At 43.7% G+C, this 17,982-nt stretch overlaps 1 protein-coding gene across 4 annotated transcripts in view; it reads left to right on the top strand.

The window, feature by feature from the left end:
• Nucleotides 1-17,982, top strand: part of LOC124041573 (E3 ubiquitin-protein ligase MYCBP2-like) — a 233,183-nt gene that overhangs the window by 133,747 nt on the left and 81,454 nt on the right. For all 4 annotated transcript variants that reach the window (XM_046359324.1, XM_046359315.1, XM_046359308.1 and 1 more), the window contains 12 exons: nt 3,078-3,175; nt 9,139-9,357; nt 9,588-9,810; nt 10,126-10,244; nt 10,378-10,459; nt 12,416-12,465; nt 14,820-14,992; nt 15,200-15,344; nt 15,762-15,968; nt 16,294-16,349; nt 16,565-16,680; nt 17,009-17,106. In XM_046359324.1, the coding sequence (XP_046215280.1) occupies nt 3,078-3,175; nt 9,139-9,357; nt 9,588-9,810; nt 10,126-10,244; nt 10,378-10,459; nt 12,416-12,465; nt 14,820-14,992; nt 15,200-15,344; nt 15,762-15,968; nt 16,294-16,349; nt 16,565-16,680; nt 17,009-17,106 (1,586 nt within the window). The remainder of the gene's footprint in view (nt 1-3,077; nt 3,176-9,138; nt 9,358-9,587; nt 9,811-10,125; nt 10,245-10,377; nt 10,460-12,415; nt 12,466-14,819; nt 14,993-15,199; nt 15,345-15,761; nt 15,969-16,293; nt 16,350-16,564; nt 16,681-17,008; nt 17,107-17,982) is intronic.

The raw sequence follows: 17,982 nt of genomic DNA, 5'->3' as shown, positions 1-17,982 counted from the left end.
GGTTGCGCAGTGGCTATGGGCGCTGTACTGCAGCGCCAGCTGTGCCACCAGAGACCCTGGGTTCGCGCCCAGGCTCTGTCGCAACCGGCCGCGACCGGGAGGTCCGTGGGACGGCGCACAATTGGCCTAGCATCGTCCGGGTTAGGGAGGGCCTGGCCGGTAGGGATATCCTTGTCTCATCGCGCACCAGCGACTCCTGTGGCGAGCCGGGCGCAGTGCACGCTAACCAAGGTTGCACTATGTTTCCTCGACACATTGGTGTGGCTGGCTTCCGGGTTGGATGCGCGCTGTGTTAAGAAGCAGTGCGGCTTGGTTGGTTTGTGTATCGGAGGACGCATGACTTTCAACCTTCGTCTCTCCTGAGCCCGTACGGGAGTTGTAGCGATGAGACAAGATAGTAGCTACTAAAAAACAATTGGATACCACGAAATTGGGGAGACAAAAGGGTAAAAATTAAAATAAAATAAAAACAGAGCTCTCTGTGAACAAGGCAAAATCTGTCAATGTTATTTTCATAACAAGAGACGTATGACAGGAGGGATATCGAACTATAGCCTATTGGCACATTGTAGCATATGGGCCTCTGTACGAAAATGCCCACTTGGCCTGGCGAGCATTCCAAGACATTGTACACACATATTGTAGCATAAAACCAATAATTGTAGCAACAAAAAAAGCTGTCTATTTTCAGAGCGATAACGTTACACATGCCGCCTTCTGTCTGATACCCTACCTTATAGCCAATGCATGCAGTTCCTTTTTCATCCCAACTTTCCAGATAGGGGATTCCAGTTGTAAAGCCATACAATTAGTTTAAACTTTTAATGTCACATTTACTTTCTTGTGCTTGAAACTAATTGCATGTCTTTTACAATTAGCTTAATATTAGGAGTTAAGAAATAAATATAGTAGCAATAGAAAGCTGGGATTCCTTTTCAATAGTAACTATCAAAACTGTGTTTTCACACTCGATTGTATTAAACATTTTGCGCAATGACTGGGCTTATAAGAACATATTATGTCCTCTTTCAATTATAATTCACCATAATCTCCTAAGTAGCATGAAGAACTAATCATACCTATCTGTCAGAGACAGACTGGTTGAGTGGCAAATGAGGGAGCCCCTCCCCTCACAGTAAAGAGCTTCCCGCCTGCCTTCTGATCGTCAGCACGACTTGATCTGTTTTCCTGTTTAACTGTTCACCGCAGTGTTTATCAGCACTTCTATTTTGTGTTGGGTGATTTTATCAAAATGAAATGTTTTCTATTGGGGTAGGAATTTGCTTCACCACGAACGTCACACGGCTAGCTGCAGAGACTTGGCTAGCTTAGCTGTAAGGGTGACTCTCAAAGACTCCAGCCACCCGAGTCATAGACCCGTCTGGAAGTTTGCTAGAGAGCATTTGGATGATCCAGAAGAAGATTGCGAGAATGTCATATGGTCAGATGAAACCAAAATATAACTTTTTGGTAAAAGCTCAACTCGTCATGTTTGGAGGACAAAGAATGCTGAGTTGCATCCAAAGAACACCATACCTACTGTGAAGCATGGGGGTGGAAACATCATGCTTTGGGGCTGTTTTTCTGCAAAGGGACCAGGACGACTGATCCGGGTAAAGGAAAGAATGAATGGGGCCATGTATTGTGAGATTTTGAGTGAAAACGTGGCTGGGTCTTTCAGCATGACAATGATCCCAAACACACTGCCCGGGCAACGAAGGAGTGGCTTCGTAAGAAGCATTTCAAGGTCCTGGAGTGGCCTAGCCAGTCTCCAGATCTCAACCCCATAGAAAATCTTTGGAGGGAGTTGAAAGTCTGTGTTGCCCAGCAACAGCCCCAAAACATCACTGCTCTAGATGAGATCTGCATGGAGGAATGGGCCAAAATACCAGCAACAGTGTGTGAAAAGCTTGTGAAGACTTACAGAAAACGTTTGACCTCTGTCATTGCCAACAAAGGGTATATAACAAAGTATTGAGAAACTTTTGTTATTGACCAAATACTTATTTTCCACCATAATTTGCAAATAAATTCATCACAAATCCTACAATGTGATTTTCTGTTTTTTTTTTCTTCTCATTTTGTCTGTCATAGTTGGTGTACCTATGATGAAAATTACAGGCCTCATCTTTTTAAGTGGGAGAACTTGCACAATTGGTGGCTGACTAAATACTTTTTTGCCCCATTGTATGATTTGTTTGAGCTACTAAGGAGATTCTGGTGAATTCCACTAGTGAGATGTCTCTCTCTTAATATCAGAGAACCGGGGTTACAGAAGTTTCACTCCACTCAGTTGTTTGAGCTACTAAGGAGATTCTGGTGAATTCCACTAGTGAGATGTCTCTCTCTTAATATCAGAGAACGCTCCACTCAGCTGTTTGAGCTACTAAGGAGATTCTGGTGAATTCCACTAGTGAGATGTCTCTCTCTTAATATCAGAGAACCGGGGTTACAGAAGTTTCACTCCACTCAGCTGTTTGAGCTACTAAGGAGATTCTGGTGAATTCCACTAGTGAGATGTCTCTCTCTTAATATCAGAGAACCGGGTTACAGAAGTTTCACTCCACTCAGCAACCAGCTGTTTGAGCTGCACGCTCTCGCTGCCCGACAGGTGATACTCCTGTCAAACTATAGGCTCTTTTTGCGGTGCACATGTATTTTTGTACATTTATCACATGTGCCAATTTAATTCCACTACATTATTCAAATTAACCTAGAATTGGTTAATCATGTCTGTTGCATTTGTTTCAGCTGAAAACCGACTAGTTTTTGTGCTCCTCATTCCTGAAATGACCTCCAGGATATATAACAGCTGGATATATTAGACCTGGTTTCATTAGGTCACTTTAAGACTTTAATACAGGACATATTCATTGTGGACTGCACTTGTAAAGTATAATAATTCTGATCTGTCATATGTCATTGTATCTGTTTCAACTGTTGATTTTTGTAACAGGGCACCATTGAAAAAGAGACTGCTCTCAACTGGGATTCCCTGTATAAATAATGTTTAAAACAAAAAGAAAACCATCCCTATATGTCTTTGTTATTAAAACCTGTGCTCCTGTCTGAACCAGAGGACATCCCTGAGCTGCTGAGCTCTTCCAGCCTGTTCTCCATGCTGCTCCCCCTCATCCTGGCCTACATCGGCCCTGTGGCTGCCTCAGTACCCAAGGTGAGATGTGGTAAAAATATATGTGAAATGGGCTTTACATTTTTTTTTACTGCTGTATCTCGTCAAAGGTCCCCAAGGTGAGCGCAAGGTGTTTTTTTTATTTCTAGATGAAGCACATTGATCCAGCCTAGCACTCTTTTTGAAGCTACCTTTTTGTTTATCAATGGTCAAAGCAAACTCAAAACGACTGTCAATAATCACACACAACAAGGGGGTGCTTTCCTGGGGTGACAGATCTGGACCATCTCCACATTGAGCTCTGGACATAGCTCTTTGAGGAACCTTTGCAGGAGGATGTAAGGTAGACGCTTGTTGGCACTGGTCTCCTGAAGTGTGTTGAAGACCTTGATGCTGCCATATCTGGCTTTCTGCTGTACTGTCGTTCATCTGGAATATTGAGTAGCTTCTGTTGGGCTCTCTCCAATGAGTGTTCCCCCAACCCTCTTGAACATGCCTCTGTGCTCAAAGATCTCCCCTATGAGAATGAAGAAGGGTCATGCCCCGCTCTTCCTATCCGTCTAATCCTCATAGTCAGACAGGTCACTGTCATCCTCAGTCTCCTTTTTGTAGGATAACAAGTCTCCAGGCAGCCATCGTCTTCAGGAAGTGACCTTCAGGTGCTCCGGAGAGGCATTTTAGCATTGAGCTGATTTTTTTGAACCTTAAGGAATATTTGGTCAACAGATTTGAATGGCAGTTTACTGATGGAGGGCAGATGGACTTTTTTCAAGGAGGGGAAAAAGTTGGTAATCTTCCTGTGCAGTGCCTGAAACCCTGTGAGCTACCTGGTTATGCTCTTCCGGCTGTTCTTGAAGTCACACCTTTGCAGGAGGCTCACACTGATGAAGTAACATGGCATATAATAATATAATAATAATATATGCCATTTAGCAGACGCTTTTATCCAAAGCGACTTACAGTCATGTGTGCATACATTCTACGTATGGGTGGTCCCGGGAATCGAACCCACTACCCTGGCGTTACAAGCGCCATGCTCTACCAACTGAGCTACAGAAGGACCATCTTCTCCTCAGCCCTGGTGAGGAGGGTCCTCCTGTACCCCAGTTCAAGGAATGTGCAGCTGCAAGTCGTTGTGCTCCTTCTCCATGGCCCCTATCTCCTCATTCATTTAAGCTACTTTATAGAGGTCTTCATGGATCCAAAATGTTACACCCATTTCAAAGTGGACCTGGGGCTTTCCCACCCAAAATGCATAAACAAATTAATATAGAGACTTGTTCTGAAAAGGCCCGAGGATAACTAGACCCCTTCTGTATAGGCCTGGTCGTATCAGACCCGGTCCGATCCGAATGAGGGAAGCAGCAGAAAAGTACATTTTAAGCTACTTTATTAACCTGAGCTGATAAAGGGAGAGCGAGAGGTTGCTGCTCTAGCAGGGACTGTGCTGCGGGGGAGACGGCAACCTACCAAGGCGACTCGCGCTATAGTAGATAGCTGTTATTTATCATCCAATATGATTACGTCATACATTGCTTAATTTGTAAATCGGGAGATGCCGGAACAAAAAGTGTGAGTGTGGTGACCTAGCTAGCTCTGAGGTACCCAAACGCATACATAAAAATCAAATAATGAATTATAATAAAGCATTGCATGCATATCACATTTGCATAGAGAAGTAGAGTAGAGGCACTAAGAAGTTGCACACATGGTGAGGAAGATTTTAGTGGCCTAGGAACATTTAGCCTTTTATAAACGCATTTCATTACAATTCTAATCATTTTGCATGACTAGACTGTCAGAATATTTTTTATTGAAATGACAGGCTACATTTTGAGGAGGAAATTATAGTCAGAAAAATAATGCGTAGCTCACTTGCCGGTGATGGCTGATGCGTTCGTGCCAAAAGCCTATCTCGCTGTTATTCTACTTTGTAAAATTATATTTGGAAGTTGATCAAGTATTTTAGTAGCCAACAGCATGTATATATGCATAGGATGGAGTTGAAAGTCCGTTTTGCCCAGCAACAGCCCCAAAACATCACTGCTCTGGAGGAGATATGCATGGAGGAATGGGCCAAAATACCAGCAACAGTGTGTGAAAAGCTTGTGAAGACTTACAGAAAACGTTTGACTTCTGTCATTGCCAAGAAAGGGTATATAACAAAGTATTGAGAAACTTTTGTTATTGACCAAATACTTATTTTCCATAATTTGCAAATAAATTCATAAAAAATCCTACAATGTGATTTTCTAGATTTTTTTTCTCATTTTGTCTGTCATAGTTGAAGTGTACCTATGATGAAAATTACAGGCATCTCTCATCTTTTTAAGTGGGAGAACTTGCACAATTGGTGGCTGATTAAATACTTTTTTGCCCCACTGTATGTCTACTTATGAGAAGGTAAAAGGTTTATGTTTCTGTCTCCAGATATGGTAAATCTGCATTTTAAATGTTATTAATATTAATTTGCATATATTTCTGTCAATTCCCATATATTCCTGTTAATTCCCACGGAAAGTTTCCACCTCTGAATATTCCCAAAAATGTACAACCCTATTCAATACACATAGGTTGACAGTAAATGTCTCAATTCACAGTTCTTTGAGTCCCACAATAAGAGCTACGACGCTAATGTTCTCTGGGGTCTCACTGAGTAGACTGATACCCCATGTAATTGATCCACAATCCATAAGTAAGGTTGTACCGTGAATTAAGTACAGTTGAAGTCGGAAGTTTTTCACTATACACTATTCAGTTTTTCACTATTCCTGACATTTAATCCTAATAAAAATTCCCTGTCTTAGGTAAGTTAGGATCACCGCTTTATTTTAAGAATGTGAAGTGTCAGAATAATAGAGAATGATTTATTTCAGCTTTTATTTATTTCATCACATTCCCAGGGGTAACTATTTTATTTAACTATTTAAAGGTTCTAGAATTCTTAAAAGGCCACACAAATTTTAGGAGGTTGAAGCTTGGTCACAAATGGGTCTTCCAAATGGGCAATGACACCAAGCATACTTCCAAAGTTGTGGAAAAATGGCTTAAGGACAACAAAGTCAAGGTATTGGAGTGGCCATCACAAAACCCTGACCTCAAAACACCTCTTTTGCCACCTTTCCATACAGTTCTTACATTTACATTTTACATTTAAGTCATTTAGCAGACGCTCTTATCCAGAGCGACTTACAAATTGGTGCATTCACTTTACAATAGTGCATCTAAATCTTAAAGGGGGGGGGGGTGAGAGGGATTACTTATCCTATCCTAGGTATTCCTTAAAGAGGTGGGGTTTCAGGTGTCTCCGGAAGGTGGTGATTGACTCCGCTGTCCTGGCGTCGTGAGGGAGTTTGTTCCACCATTGGGGGGCCAGAGCAGCGAACAGTTTTGACTGGGCTGAGCGGGAGCTGTACTTCCTCAGTGGTAGGGAGGCGAGCAGGCCAGAGGTGGATGAACGCAGTGCCCTTGTTTGGGTGTAGGGCCTGATCAGAGCCTGGAGGTACTGAGGTGCCGTTCCCCTCACAGCTCCGTAGGCAAGCACCATGGTCTTGTAGCGGATGCGAGCTTCAACTGGAAGCCAGTTGAGAAAACGGAGGAGCGGGGTGACGTGAGAGAACTTGGGAAGGTTGAACACCAGACGGGCTGCGGCGTTCTGGATGAGTTGAAGGGGTTTAATGGCACAGGCAGGGAGCCCAGCCAACAGCGAGTTGCAGTAATCCAGACGGGAGATGACAAGTGCCTGGATTAGGACCTGCGCCGCTTCCTGTGTGAGGCAGGGTCATACTCTGCGGATGTTGTAGAGCATGAACCTACAGGAACGGGCCACCGCCTTGATGTTGGTTGAGAACGACAGGGTGTTGTCCAGGATCACGCCAAGGTTCTTAGCGCTCTGGGAGGAGGACACAATGGAGTTGTCAACCGTGATGGCGAGATCATGGAACGGGCAGTCCTTCCCCGGGAGGAAGAGCAGCTCCGTCTTGCCGAGGTTCAGCTTGAGGTGGTGATCCGTCATCCACACTGATATGTCTGCCAGACATGCAGAGATGTGATTTGCCACCTGGTCATCAGAAGGGGGAAAGGAGAAGTTTAATTGTGTGTCGTCTGCATAGCAATGATAGGAGAGACCATGTGAGGTTATGACAGAGCCAAGTGACTTGGTGTATAGAGAGAACAGGAGAGGGCCTAGAACAGAGCCCTGGGGGACACCAGTGGTGAGAGCGCGTGGTGAGGAGACAGATTCTCGCCACGCCACCTGGTAGGAGCGACCTGTCAGGTAGGACGCAATCCAAGCGTGGGCCGCGCCGGAGATGCCCAACTCGGAGAGGGTGGAGAGGAGGATCTGATGGTTCACAGTATCGAAGGCAGCCGATTGGGGGACGGGGGCTTGGGGGAATGGAATTATTATATTGTATTCTATTTTTTTTTAGGGGTGGGAGGTGGTCTCGGATGTTTGAGGGGCAGATGATCTTGGAGGGCTGGTAGCCTGGCGTTTGGGAGCTTGGGCCGCTGGCTGATAGGTTGCTGGTTCACGTCCCTGTTTTTGACCTTGAGAGATCTGTCGACGTGCCCTTGAGCAGGGCATTGACCCTGGTTGCTTCTGTGCGTCGCTTTGGATAGGAGTTTGTTAGATTGCTGAATGTAATGTAAATGTTGAGCAGCTTCACTGAAAGTAGATTATTGAATATTAAAACATACCAAAAAAAGTTGTTCCATAATGTGTGGTTTCAGAAGGTACACAATAGAGGAATTATTAGTAATTATAATAAAATATTAGCATATAGCAATGAGAAAATATTACAATGAGGTAACATAATAACTGAAGAGCTCAAAGGCTCCCCAAAGGGGCAGAGTTGTGCTTAACAAGCCAAATGCAATGATAAGGCCAGGGCAGCTTGAAAGGATACAACACAGGTTAATACTTATTTGGCAGCATTAGCATTGTTTTACAGAACTAATTGAACATTTTAACAACGATTGAGGCAATGCGGGTGCCAGCTGGAAAATGCAACAGGGGGAAAACTTTAGAGCAGGTTCTGTTCTGACTGGAGATCTTGACCTGAGGGAACCCTGGGGGAGTGCTTGGGCTCTCAACGAAGAGAGAAGTTTGTCCAGCTCATCCTCACCTTACAATAGCATTGCATGCCTCAAACATAAATTGTCCACCATTGTGAAATTGACTACTTCTATGTGAATTAACACACCACATTTCAAACTGTTAGAAAGTCATGTACAATTGATAAGTTGAAACAGCCTATAGATAATTAGCAGGCATCGCGCCTTGGTTTGAGGGCAGGGCATGTTAACTGACCTGTTGCGTAACAATACAATTGTGGAACTGCGCGTAAGAACTGACACTGGGGGGACAGAGAGATATTGGAACTCATACGTGAAAAGGTTCATCTTCATTCATATGCTTCCTCAAAGGGGAACATACACACTGGCATCAGAGAACTCTCGAAGCCAATAAGACTATCATAATATTCACTAAATTGGAAAGTGGCCCACCATTAGAAGGCCACTGAATAAGAAAGCCATAAACAAACAAAAATATGCAAAGATATAAAAGTCAAATCTTCCTAAAACTGTATGACGTATCAGTAAGCCAGCACCGGTGATGTAGTGTAGGCTGAACCTGTATCGATGCTGTTGACTCAGCATTTTATTTTATGAATAGCGATTATACACTTATAATGCAGAAGTAGCTATTTTTCATGAATGTTTACTTGTCTCCTGCATTTCCATCTCTTACCCACCCATGGTATTTCCGCTACATCCCTACCTATCATTAATACCGTTTTCCATTGATAACTCTTATCATGTTAACTTGAAAGGGGGAGAGCAAGAGATGTAGGTGCCCATTACTATTACCCCTATATGTTTAGATGTAAACGTGATTCAAGACCATACACTTCCTGCTTACAGATAACAATACCATCTAAGTGTACCTTTTAAGGGAAACGGAACCAGTGTGATTAATTTGGTCATGTTTTTTTCCCAATCAGGCCGCAGTGGAAGTCTTTGGTCTGGTCCAGGAGTTACTTCCTGCTGTCTCCGCTTTGAACCAGAAGTATGCCCCACTGGCTTTCAACCCCAACCAATCAACAGACAGCACCACGGGCAACCAGCTGGAGCAGGGCCTATCGGCATGCACCACCTCCAGTCACTATGCTATAATAGAGAGTGACCACCCTTACAAGCAGGCCGGAGTCACACAGTATATGGTAAAGTACGCACACACACACACACACAAGGTGAAGTGGGACTGTTCCCAACATAGGAATTCTTAGTCAAGGGTAAAGAAAAGTATATATCTAGCAGAACTGGACATATTGTATGAACCAGGACTTTTTAAAAATGTGGATCCCCATTAACCTTTGCAGAAGCATCAGCTACTCTTCCTATGCATAACTGTTTCATGGCTTTAACCATCCTCTCCCCCTTTACTCCTCAGGTGTCATTCCCGGACTGCGTGCGGTGGACCACCATTGAGTTTGACCCCCAGTGTGGCACAGCCCAGCCAGAGGATGTCCTTCGCCTGCTCATCCCCAGCCATTCGTTCCACCTGTCCAGCCTGAGCACCAAGCCCCTGGCCCACGACACCATCAACACCTGGGTGGAGCTCAAGAAGATCTCTGGCTCCAATGGCTGGCCTACCACTGTCCTAGTGCTGCCAGGTAAGATAAAAGCGGTCCAACGCTTAATTACTTAATTTCAAACTCATTTGCCCGCTGGGTGAGGGTGTTTTTGTTTCAGTAGGAAGGCATTTGACTAGCTAAATCAAATGACATGCTAGGAAAAAAGTAATTTGAACCAATCAAAGGTTAGGTTATTGATCAGGGCAGCTCAATCTCTTCAATGGACAGCTCTGCTAAGCCACTTGCCACAGCTACTTTAATTATTCTCAGCTGGCCGACAATAAAGTAGTCCCCCTGTCCTCCCTGCCGACAATATCACAGCATCACCATTCTGTTCTTCCTTTGGGATCCCAGGAAACGAGGCCCTGTTCTCCTTAGAAACTGCCTCTGACTACGTAAAAGATGAGAAGGCCTGTTTCTACGGCTTCAAGTGTGTTGCCGTGGGTTACGAATTCAACCCCGGACCAGATGAGGTAATGGGGAACTTTGTTTTGCTATGTTAAAAGGGTAGTTTACCCAAAATCAAGATTTACCCACTTTTTCTATTGTACTTTAATTTTTTGGCAAATGCATGTTTTTACAACAAATGGTGTGTGTGTGTTTCAGGGTATTATCCAGCTGGAGAAGGAGCTGGCATACTTGGGCAGTGTGTGTGCTGCTGCTCTGATGAAGAAGGATCTGGCTCTTGGTGAGGGAGATCATAGAACATGGCAAAACCGATGGGTAACACAGGAGAACTCATATTGAGCATGTACTGTATCAACTCATATTATTTCAATTCAAGTACCAGGTGCTTGTTCTCATTAATGAAGTTGCAGTAAAATATATTTGCACCTTTACACAATGGAGCAGAATTTTCTGTTTTCTCTTTTCACAACTGGTTCATAATTATTTCAGGCCATTTTGTGACTTTAAAGGGTCAATTCTAAATGTAATTTTTTTCTTGGTACTGTGCAGTTGTAAATCATACAAATACACTTGTTATCACCCCCAAAAAAATTCAATTTAATCTTATTTTGTGAAGAAATAGTGCCAATATATTTGACTGCAACTGTATACAGGTGAAGTTGGAAGTTTACATACACTTAGGTTGGAGTCATTAAAAGTTGTTTTTCAACCACTCCACATATTTCTTGTTAACCAACTATAGTTTTGGCAAGTCGGTTAGGACATCTACTTTGAGCATGACCACAAGTAATTTTTCCAACAATTGTTTACAGACAGATTATTTCACTTGTAATTCACTGTATTACAATTCCAGTGGGTCAGACGTTTACATACACTAAGTTGACTGCCTTTAAACAGCTGGGAAAATTCCAGAAAATTATGTCATGGCTTTAGAAGCTTCTGATAGGCTAATTGACATCATTTGAGTCATTTGGAGGTGTACCTGTGGATGTATTTCAAGGCCAACCTTCAGACTCTGTGCTTTTTTGCTTGACATCATGGGAAAATCAAAAGAAATCAGCGAAGACCTCAGATAAAAAATCCTCCGTCTGGTTCATCTTTGGGAGCAATTTCCAAATGTCTGAAGGTACCACGTTCATCTGTACAAACAATTGTAAGCAAGTATAAACACCATGGGACCACGCAGCCTTCATACCGCTCAGGAAGGAGACGCGTTTAGTCTCCTAGAGATTAACGTACTTTGGTGCGAAAAGTGAAAATCAATCCCAGAACAACAGCAAAGGACCTTGTGAAGATGCTGGAGGAAACAGGTACAAAAGTATCTATATCCACAGTAAAAATGAGTCCTATATCGACATATCCTGAAAGGCCGCTCAGCAAGGAAGAAGCCACTGCCCCAAAACCGTCATAAAACAGCCAGACTACGGTTTGCAACTGCACATGGGGACAAAGATCGTACTTTTTGGAGAAATGTCCTCTGGTCTGATGAAACAAAAATGGGACTGTTTGGCCATAATGACGATTGTTATGTTTGAAGGAAAAAGGGGGAGGCTTGCAAGCCAAAGAACACCAACCCAACCTTGAAGCACGGGGGTGGCAGCATCATGTTGTGGGGGTGCTTTGCTGCAGGAGAGACTGGTGCACTTACCAAAATACATGGCGTCACAAGGAAGGAAAATGATGTGGATCTATTGAAGCAACATCTCAAGACCTCAGTCAGGAAGTTAAAGGTTGGTCGCAAATGGGTCTTCCAAATGGACAATGACCCCAAGTATACTTCCAAAGTTGTGGCAAAATGGCTTAAGGACAACAAAGTCACTCAGTTACACCAGTTCTGTCAGGAGGAATGGGCCAAAATTCACCCAACTTATTGTGGGAAGCTTGTGGAAGGCTACCCGAAACGTTTGACCCAAGTTAACAATTTCAAGGCAATGCTACCAAATACTAATTGAGTGTATGTAGACTTCTGACCCACTGGGAATGTGATGAAAGAAATAAAAGCTGAAATCACTCTCTGCTATTATTTTGACATTTCACATTTTAAATAAAGTGGTGATCCTAACTGACCTTAGACAGGTAATTTTACATGGATTAAATGTAAGGAATTATGAACTGAGTTTACATGTAGTTGACTAAACTGTATGTGAACTTCTGACTTCAACTGTATGTGCATGTATGATTATAATTTGCCCCTAATGGCATATCATATTTTATCCTCTGTGCTTTTTTTCTCCAGGGAATGAACTTGAAGAGGACCTTGAGATTCTTGAAGAGGCCTCTCTCCAGGTATTCTGATGCCATTTGACTTCTTCATAATCACATTGTGACATAACTAAAGCTCTCAAGTGTGCAAGCAGGAGGTATGAAAAAGACGGCCAGTCCTCAAACGTATCATCAAGCCTCTTGTCAGCATGTAACGATGACATACAGTGCTGCTTGAAAGTATGTGAACAGATGTTTTTCTGCCTTTTTGATCTGACATAACAGGTTTACATTTACCAATACCATTTGTTGGTGTAGAGGAATCATGCCTGTAGTGGTCCTTCTGTAGCTCAGTTGGTAGAGCATGGCGCTTGTAACGCCAGGGTAGTGGGTTCGATTCCCGGGACCACCCATACGTAGAATGTATGCACACATGACTGTAAGTCGCTTTGGATAAAAGCGTCTGCTAAATGGCATATATATATTTTTTTATTTATTAGTTGAAAAACACAATTAAAAAGGAATTACTGCAGGTTTAAAAATAAGTGAACATCAAGTTGCATTGGTTAAATCAAGTGGTAAGTAGAGTCAGGGGGGTTAATAATTGGGTACCAAATGAACCAATCAAAGGAGAGATCTTTCGGAAAGAGTGTGGCTGGTACTCTGATAAATGGAGATAAGAAACCTGGTCAGTTTGGTGTTACCAATTCAGGTGAATGCAAAGCACACCCATGCCGAGAGGAAAGGAGATCTCAGAGGACATCAGGACAAGGCTAGTGAGAGCACAGTCTGCTGAGGCTATAAAATCATCTCAAAAAGATTTGAGCTCCATCAGTCCACTGAGGCAAATAACTTACAAATGGAGAGCATTTAACATGACAGCAACTCTGCCTAGAAGTGAACGCCCTTCCAAAATATCCCCAAGAGCCACAAGAACAATTAGGTTAAAACCCACATTTTTAATCTAGAGATGCAGACCTCCCTTGCTGCATCTCCAGTAACTTTGCATGCTTCAACAGTAAGAAGAACATTGAATAGAAATGCCATTCATGGGAGGGTTGCTAGGAAGAAGCCTCTGCTGTCAAAAAAGAACCAAACTGCCCGTCTTACCTTTGCCAGAGACCACCTGGACAAACGTGTTTTTTTATACTCCCTTTTCTCTTTAATTTTGTGGTATCCAATTGGTAGTTAGTCTTGTCTCATCGCTGCAACTCCCGTACGGACTCGAGAGGTGAAGGTCAAGAGCCCTGCGTCCTCCGAAACACAACACAACCCAACCAAACTGCACTGCTTCTTGACACAATGCCCACTTAACCTGGAAGCCAGCCGCACCAATGTGTCGTAGGAAACACCGTACACCTGGTGGCCATGTCAGTGCGCACTGTGCCCGGCCCACTAGTGCACGATGGGACAAGGACATCCCTGCTGGCCAAACATTCCCCTAACCCGGACGATGCTGTGCCAGTTGTGCGCCGCCTCATGGGTCTCCCAGTCGCGACCGGCTGCAACAGATCCTGGACCCAGAATCTCTAGTGGCACAGCTGGCACTGCGATGCAGTGCTTTAGACCATTGTGCCACTCGGGAGGTCACCACCTGGACAAACCTGAAGGTTTCTGGAAGTCCATTCTCTGGACCGATGAGTCCAAAATTGACCTTTTTGTTCACAATCAACACCGCTACATTTTGCGATAACTCAACACTGCCTACCACCAAAATAACCTTATCCCAACAGTCAAGGATGGTGGTGGGAATGTCAAGATCTGGGGCTGCTTTGCCTCCTCTGGACCTGGACGACTCCACATCATTAAGGGAAACATACGTTCTGAGGTAAACCAGGAAACTCTAGAACTGAACGTCATGCCATCAGTCAAGGAGCTAAAGCTGGGTCAAAAATGGGTCTTCCATCAAGACGACACAAAGTATTCAAATAAATCTACCAAAGAATGGCTCAGGAGAAAGAAGATTTGTGTTTTGGATTGACCATGTCAAAGTCCTGACCTAAATCCAATTTGAGATGTGGCAGGACCTGAAGCAGGCAGTTCATGCCAGACCCCCCTCAAACCTCATTCAATTGGCTGAGTTCTCTAAGGAGGAGTTGGCAAATATCCCTCAAAACATATAGACTGATTACTGGCTATAGGAGACGTTTACTCCCAAGTTATCGCTGCTGATGGAGGTTCCTCAAACTATTGAGGTTCACATAGTTTTGCACACATCAAATCTGAGTTTTGGTTAAATAAACCACTTTTGTTAAATAAACAATGAAAATATATCATATATTTTAGTTTCTGTCATTTACTTGGAATGTCTTTATTATGAATTGGGGTTTATGTTAATATTTATAGCAAATTAATGACCAGCCCTGTAGGGTTCTCATACTTTAAAGCAAGACTGTACTTCCCTCTCATTCCCCCTTTCCCTCCCCCTCTCACTCCAGGTGTGTAAGGCCCACTCAGGTATCCTGGGCAAGGGTCTGGCCTTGTCCCACTCCCCCACAATCCTGGAGGCTCTGGAGGGCAACCTGCCTCTGCACCTGCAGACCAACGAGCACTCCTTCCTGGAGGACTTCATTACCTGTGTGCAGAACTCCAGCGGAGGACGCCTGGCCAGGTGAGAGAGATGGAGACGGCATGTAGACGCAAACACACAGGCACACATGCCCACGTACACACACTGTGTGAAACAAAGCTCAGCACATAGCCAGGTAAGCTGTGAAGAACAGCTATGAATATTCTCACTTTGTGGTACATTTCTTTGTCTCTTGGCCAGGTTGTAAATAAATATATGAATAATGAAATGTACCCCCCCCTCCCCCAGGTGGCTGCAACCGGATTCCTACGCGGACCCCGAGAAGACGTCTCTGATCCTGAACAAGGACCACATCTGCTGCGGCTGGCCCACCACAGTGGCCGTCCAGACCAAAGACCAGTACGGAGACGTGGTGCATGTGCCCAACATGAAGGTCAGGGTTTTGAATTGTTCTGTTCTTACTTCATGTCATAGAAAGCCTACAATGTCACATGATTGTTTGTAGTGACATAAACTTATGTTTGCCGCACACTACCTATTCAGAATGTTAATTAACCTGCCATTGACTGGCTACCAAGCCACTGAAATTTGCTTTAATTTGGGACATTTTCAACTCTGGTCACAAGCTCTCTAGTTGCCGACCATTAAGTCGCTGAGTGTCCCCTTGTGTGCATGGAAAATGACTGGTTGCTAGTAGCTAGATCACTGATAGCCTCACCAAATTTGAATCCACTGTAATGTTATCAGATATTCAATGTGAACATAAAATAAATAGAATATGTTAGCTAACATTTGCGAACTGTACACCTTGTTGAAGGCATCCCATGTCTCTCCCTCTCCTCTCCCCCAGGTGGAGGTGAAGGCGGTGCCCGTCTCCCAGAAGAAGTCCATGCAGCAGGAGTGCATGAGGAAGCTGCAGCGTCTCCCAGGCAGCAACAACCCCTCCTCGGGCACTCCTGACCTGACCTTCGGGGGCCTGCCCATGCCCAAGCTGGACGCCACTTACGAGCCCATGATCGTCAAGGAGGCGCGCTATATCGCCATCACAATGATGAAGGTTGGGCAACCATAAACCTGTGACCTTAGAGATCAAACGGATTTGTTTAGATGTTTATATTAAAATGAATGTTTTATCTTTATGCATTGGACTGAAATGAATTTATTAGCTTGTATGTAAAGAATAGTGGTCTATTTTCTACCTGGGCCCTTGTTCACCTCCCTCCACATATCTTCTAGATCTGGAGGGGAAAGCAACATGGCAGAACCTAAGTGAAGCTGTTGCTCACCGTGTTTCCTTGTGAAATGATAGAGAAATGGTTTGTTTTTAGAGCGTAACCTACCTGTATAATGTTTTTGACACCGAGCTTATCCTCTTTGTCCAGGCCTATGAGAACTACTCGTTCGAGGAGCTTCGCTTTGCTTCGCCCTCTCCAAAGAGGTAATGGATGAGAAAGTTCAATCAAGTGCAGGAAAAGTAATTGAATGTAAACAAACTCATTTACAATTGAGTCATTTAGCAGACACTCTTATCCAGATTGACTTGAGTGCATACATTTTCGTACACCATTTGAACCTAGGTTTCATGACATGAAAAGTGAGGTCGAAGTGGATTTGGATTTAAATGTTTTCATCCCTGTGCCTCTCCCCCGCCAGGCCCAGTGAGAACATGTTGATCTGGGCCAACACAGACGGGACCTACAGCGCCAACTGGACCCCCGGGGCTGTGGGCCTCTATACCATCCACGTCACCATCGACAGCATCGAGATCGGTAAACCAAATCAGGGTTGGGGTCTAATTATATACATTGTAATAAGTGACAGAAATTCCAGTTCCCATTTCCCATTTCCGCTTTTGAAATTGGACTCGAGGTCAAGTCAGGTCAACATACCTTGTGTCAATGTGTAATTTTTGAGTTTCTGTTAATTGAAGGTTTGGCACAAGCACTCAAAAAATGTACGTTGGAATAGTGTTTAGTCTAAGATTAGAGAAAATAAATGTATTAGTTAGTACAATGTATTCAACATATATTAGTTGTTAATATTAATGAAAGTTATCTGCTAGCTGAGTGTTGACTATGTGTGTGTTTAACCCACTAGATGCTGGTATGGAGGTGGAGGTGAAAGACCCTCCTAAAGGCATGATCCCACCTGGCACACAGATGGTTAAACCCAAGGCCGAGCCCCAACCTAGCAAGGTGAGACCGACACACCTGACCCCACACATGCTCATCTGAGAACAGACCAAAGAATCTGAAAACACACTGTCACAGACAGTAGTGTCTGTTGTGTGTTAATTTACTGTTTTGTATTGGGTCCTCTGTTGTTTACTCCAGGTGTTGTCTGGGTGGAGTCCATAGGATCATTGTTTTCACATCTTGTTCACTCTCATTCTAACTGGTGCTTATCTGTGTGGACATTTATAATGAAGAAAATTGTGTTGTGTGAGGATTATATGTTTAATGCAGTGAATATTTTCTGTCACAAACCATGTTCTGTATCATTGTTTTTAGAGCTCACTATTATCAAACAGACAGTGGGGAAACAAACTGTACATTTCCAGTCAGCTCTTTGTTGATCCTTCTGATCTTGTGTACAGTGGATCATATCCAGCGCCATCAGAGAACTGGGTGGATGGTAGGGTTTATTATTGTTTGAATATTTTTAGTTATTTATTTAACCAGGGAATCTTTATTGATATGAACAGCTTTTGTTTCAAGTCAATCCTGGGTTTGGAATGACCAACCAGCAGTGTCTTACGAATGGAGTACTTCTACGCTTTCTCCCACTATTTTGCTTTGTGGGCATGCCTGTGTGTGTGTGTGTGTGTGTGTGTGTGTGTGTGTGTGTGTGTGTGTGTGTGTGTGTGTGTGTGTGTGTGTGTGTGTGTGTGTGTGTGTGTGTGTGTGTGTGTGTGTGTGTGTGTGTGTGTGTGTATGTGAACGTATAGATTGTTTGTATGTCTGTCTCTGCAGTGTGTGTGTCTGTCCTCTTCCCCTCTGCTGCCACTTCTTTTTCTCTTTCCCCTCCTGAGGTTCCTGCAGCTCACTGTCTCCCTGTCTCTCCTCTGCTTC

This window comes from Oncorhynchus gorbuscha, linkage group LG01 (assembly GCF_021184085.1).
Source record: "Oncorhynchus gorbuscha isolate QuinsamMale2020 ecotype Even-year linkage group LG01, OgorEven_v1.0, whole genome shotgun sequence".
Lineage (NCBI taxonomy): Eukaryota > Metazoa > Chordata > Actinopteri > Salmoniformes > Salmonidae > Oncorhynchus > Oncorhynchus gorbuscha.
Note: the sequence above shows the minus strand (reverse complement) of the source record. Positions and strands in the feature narration are given on the sequence as shown.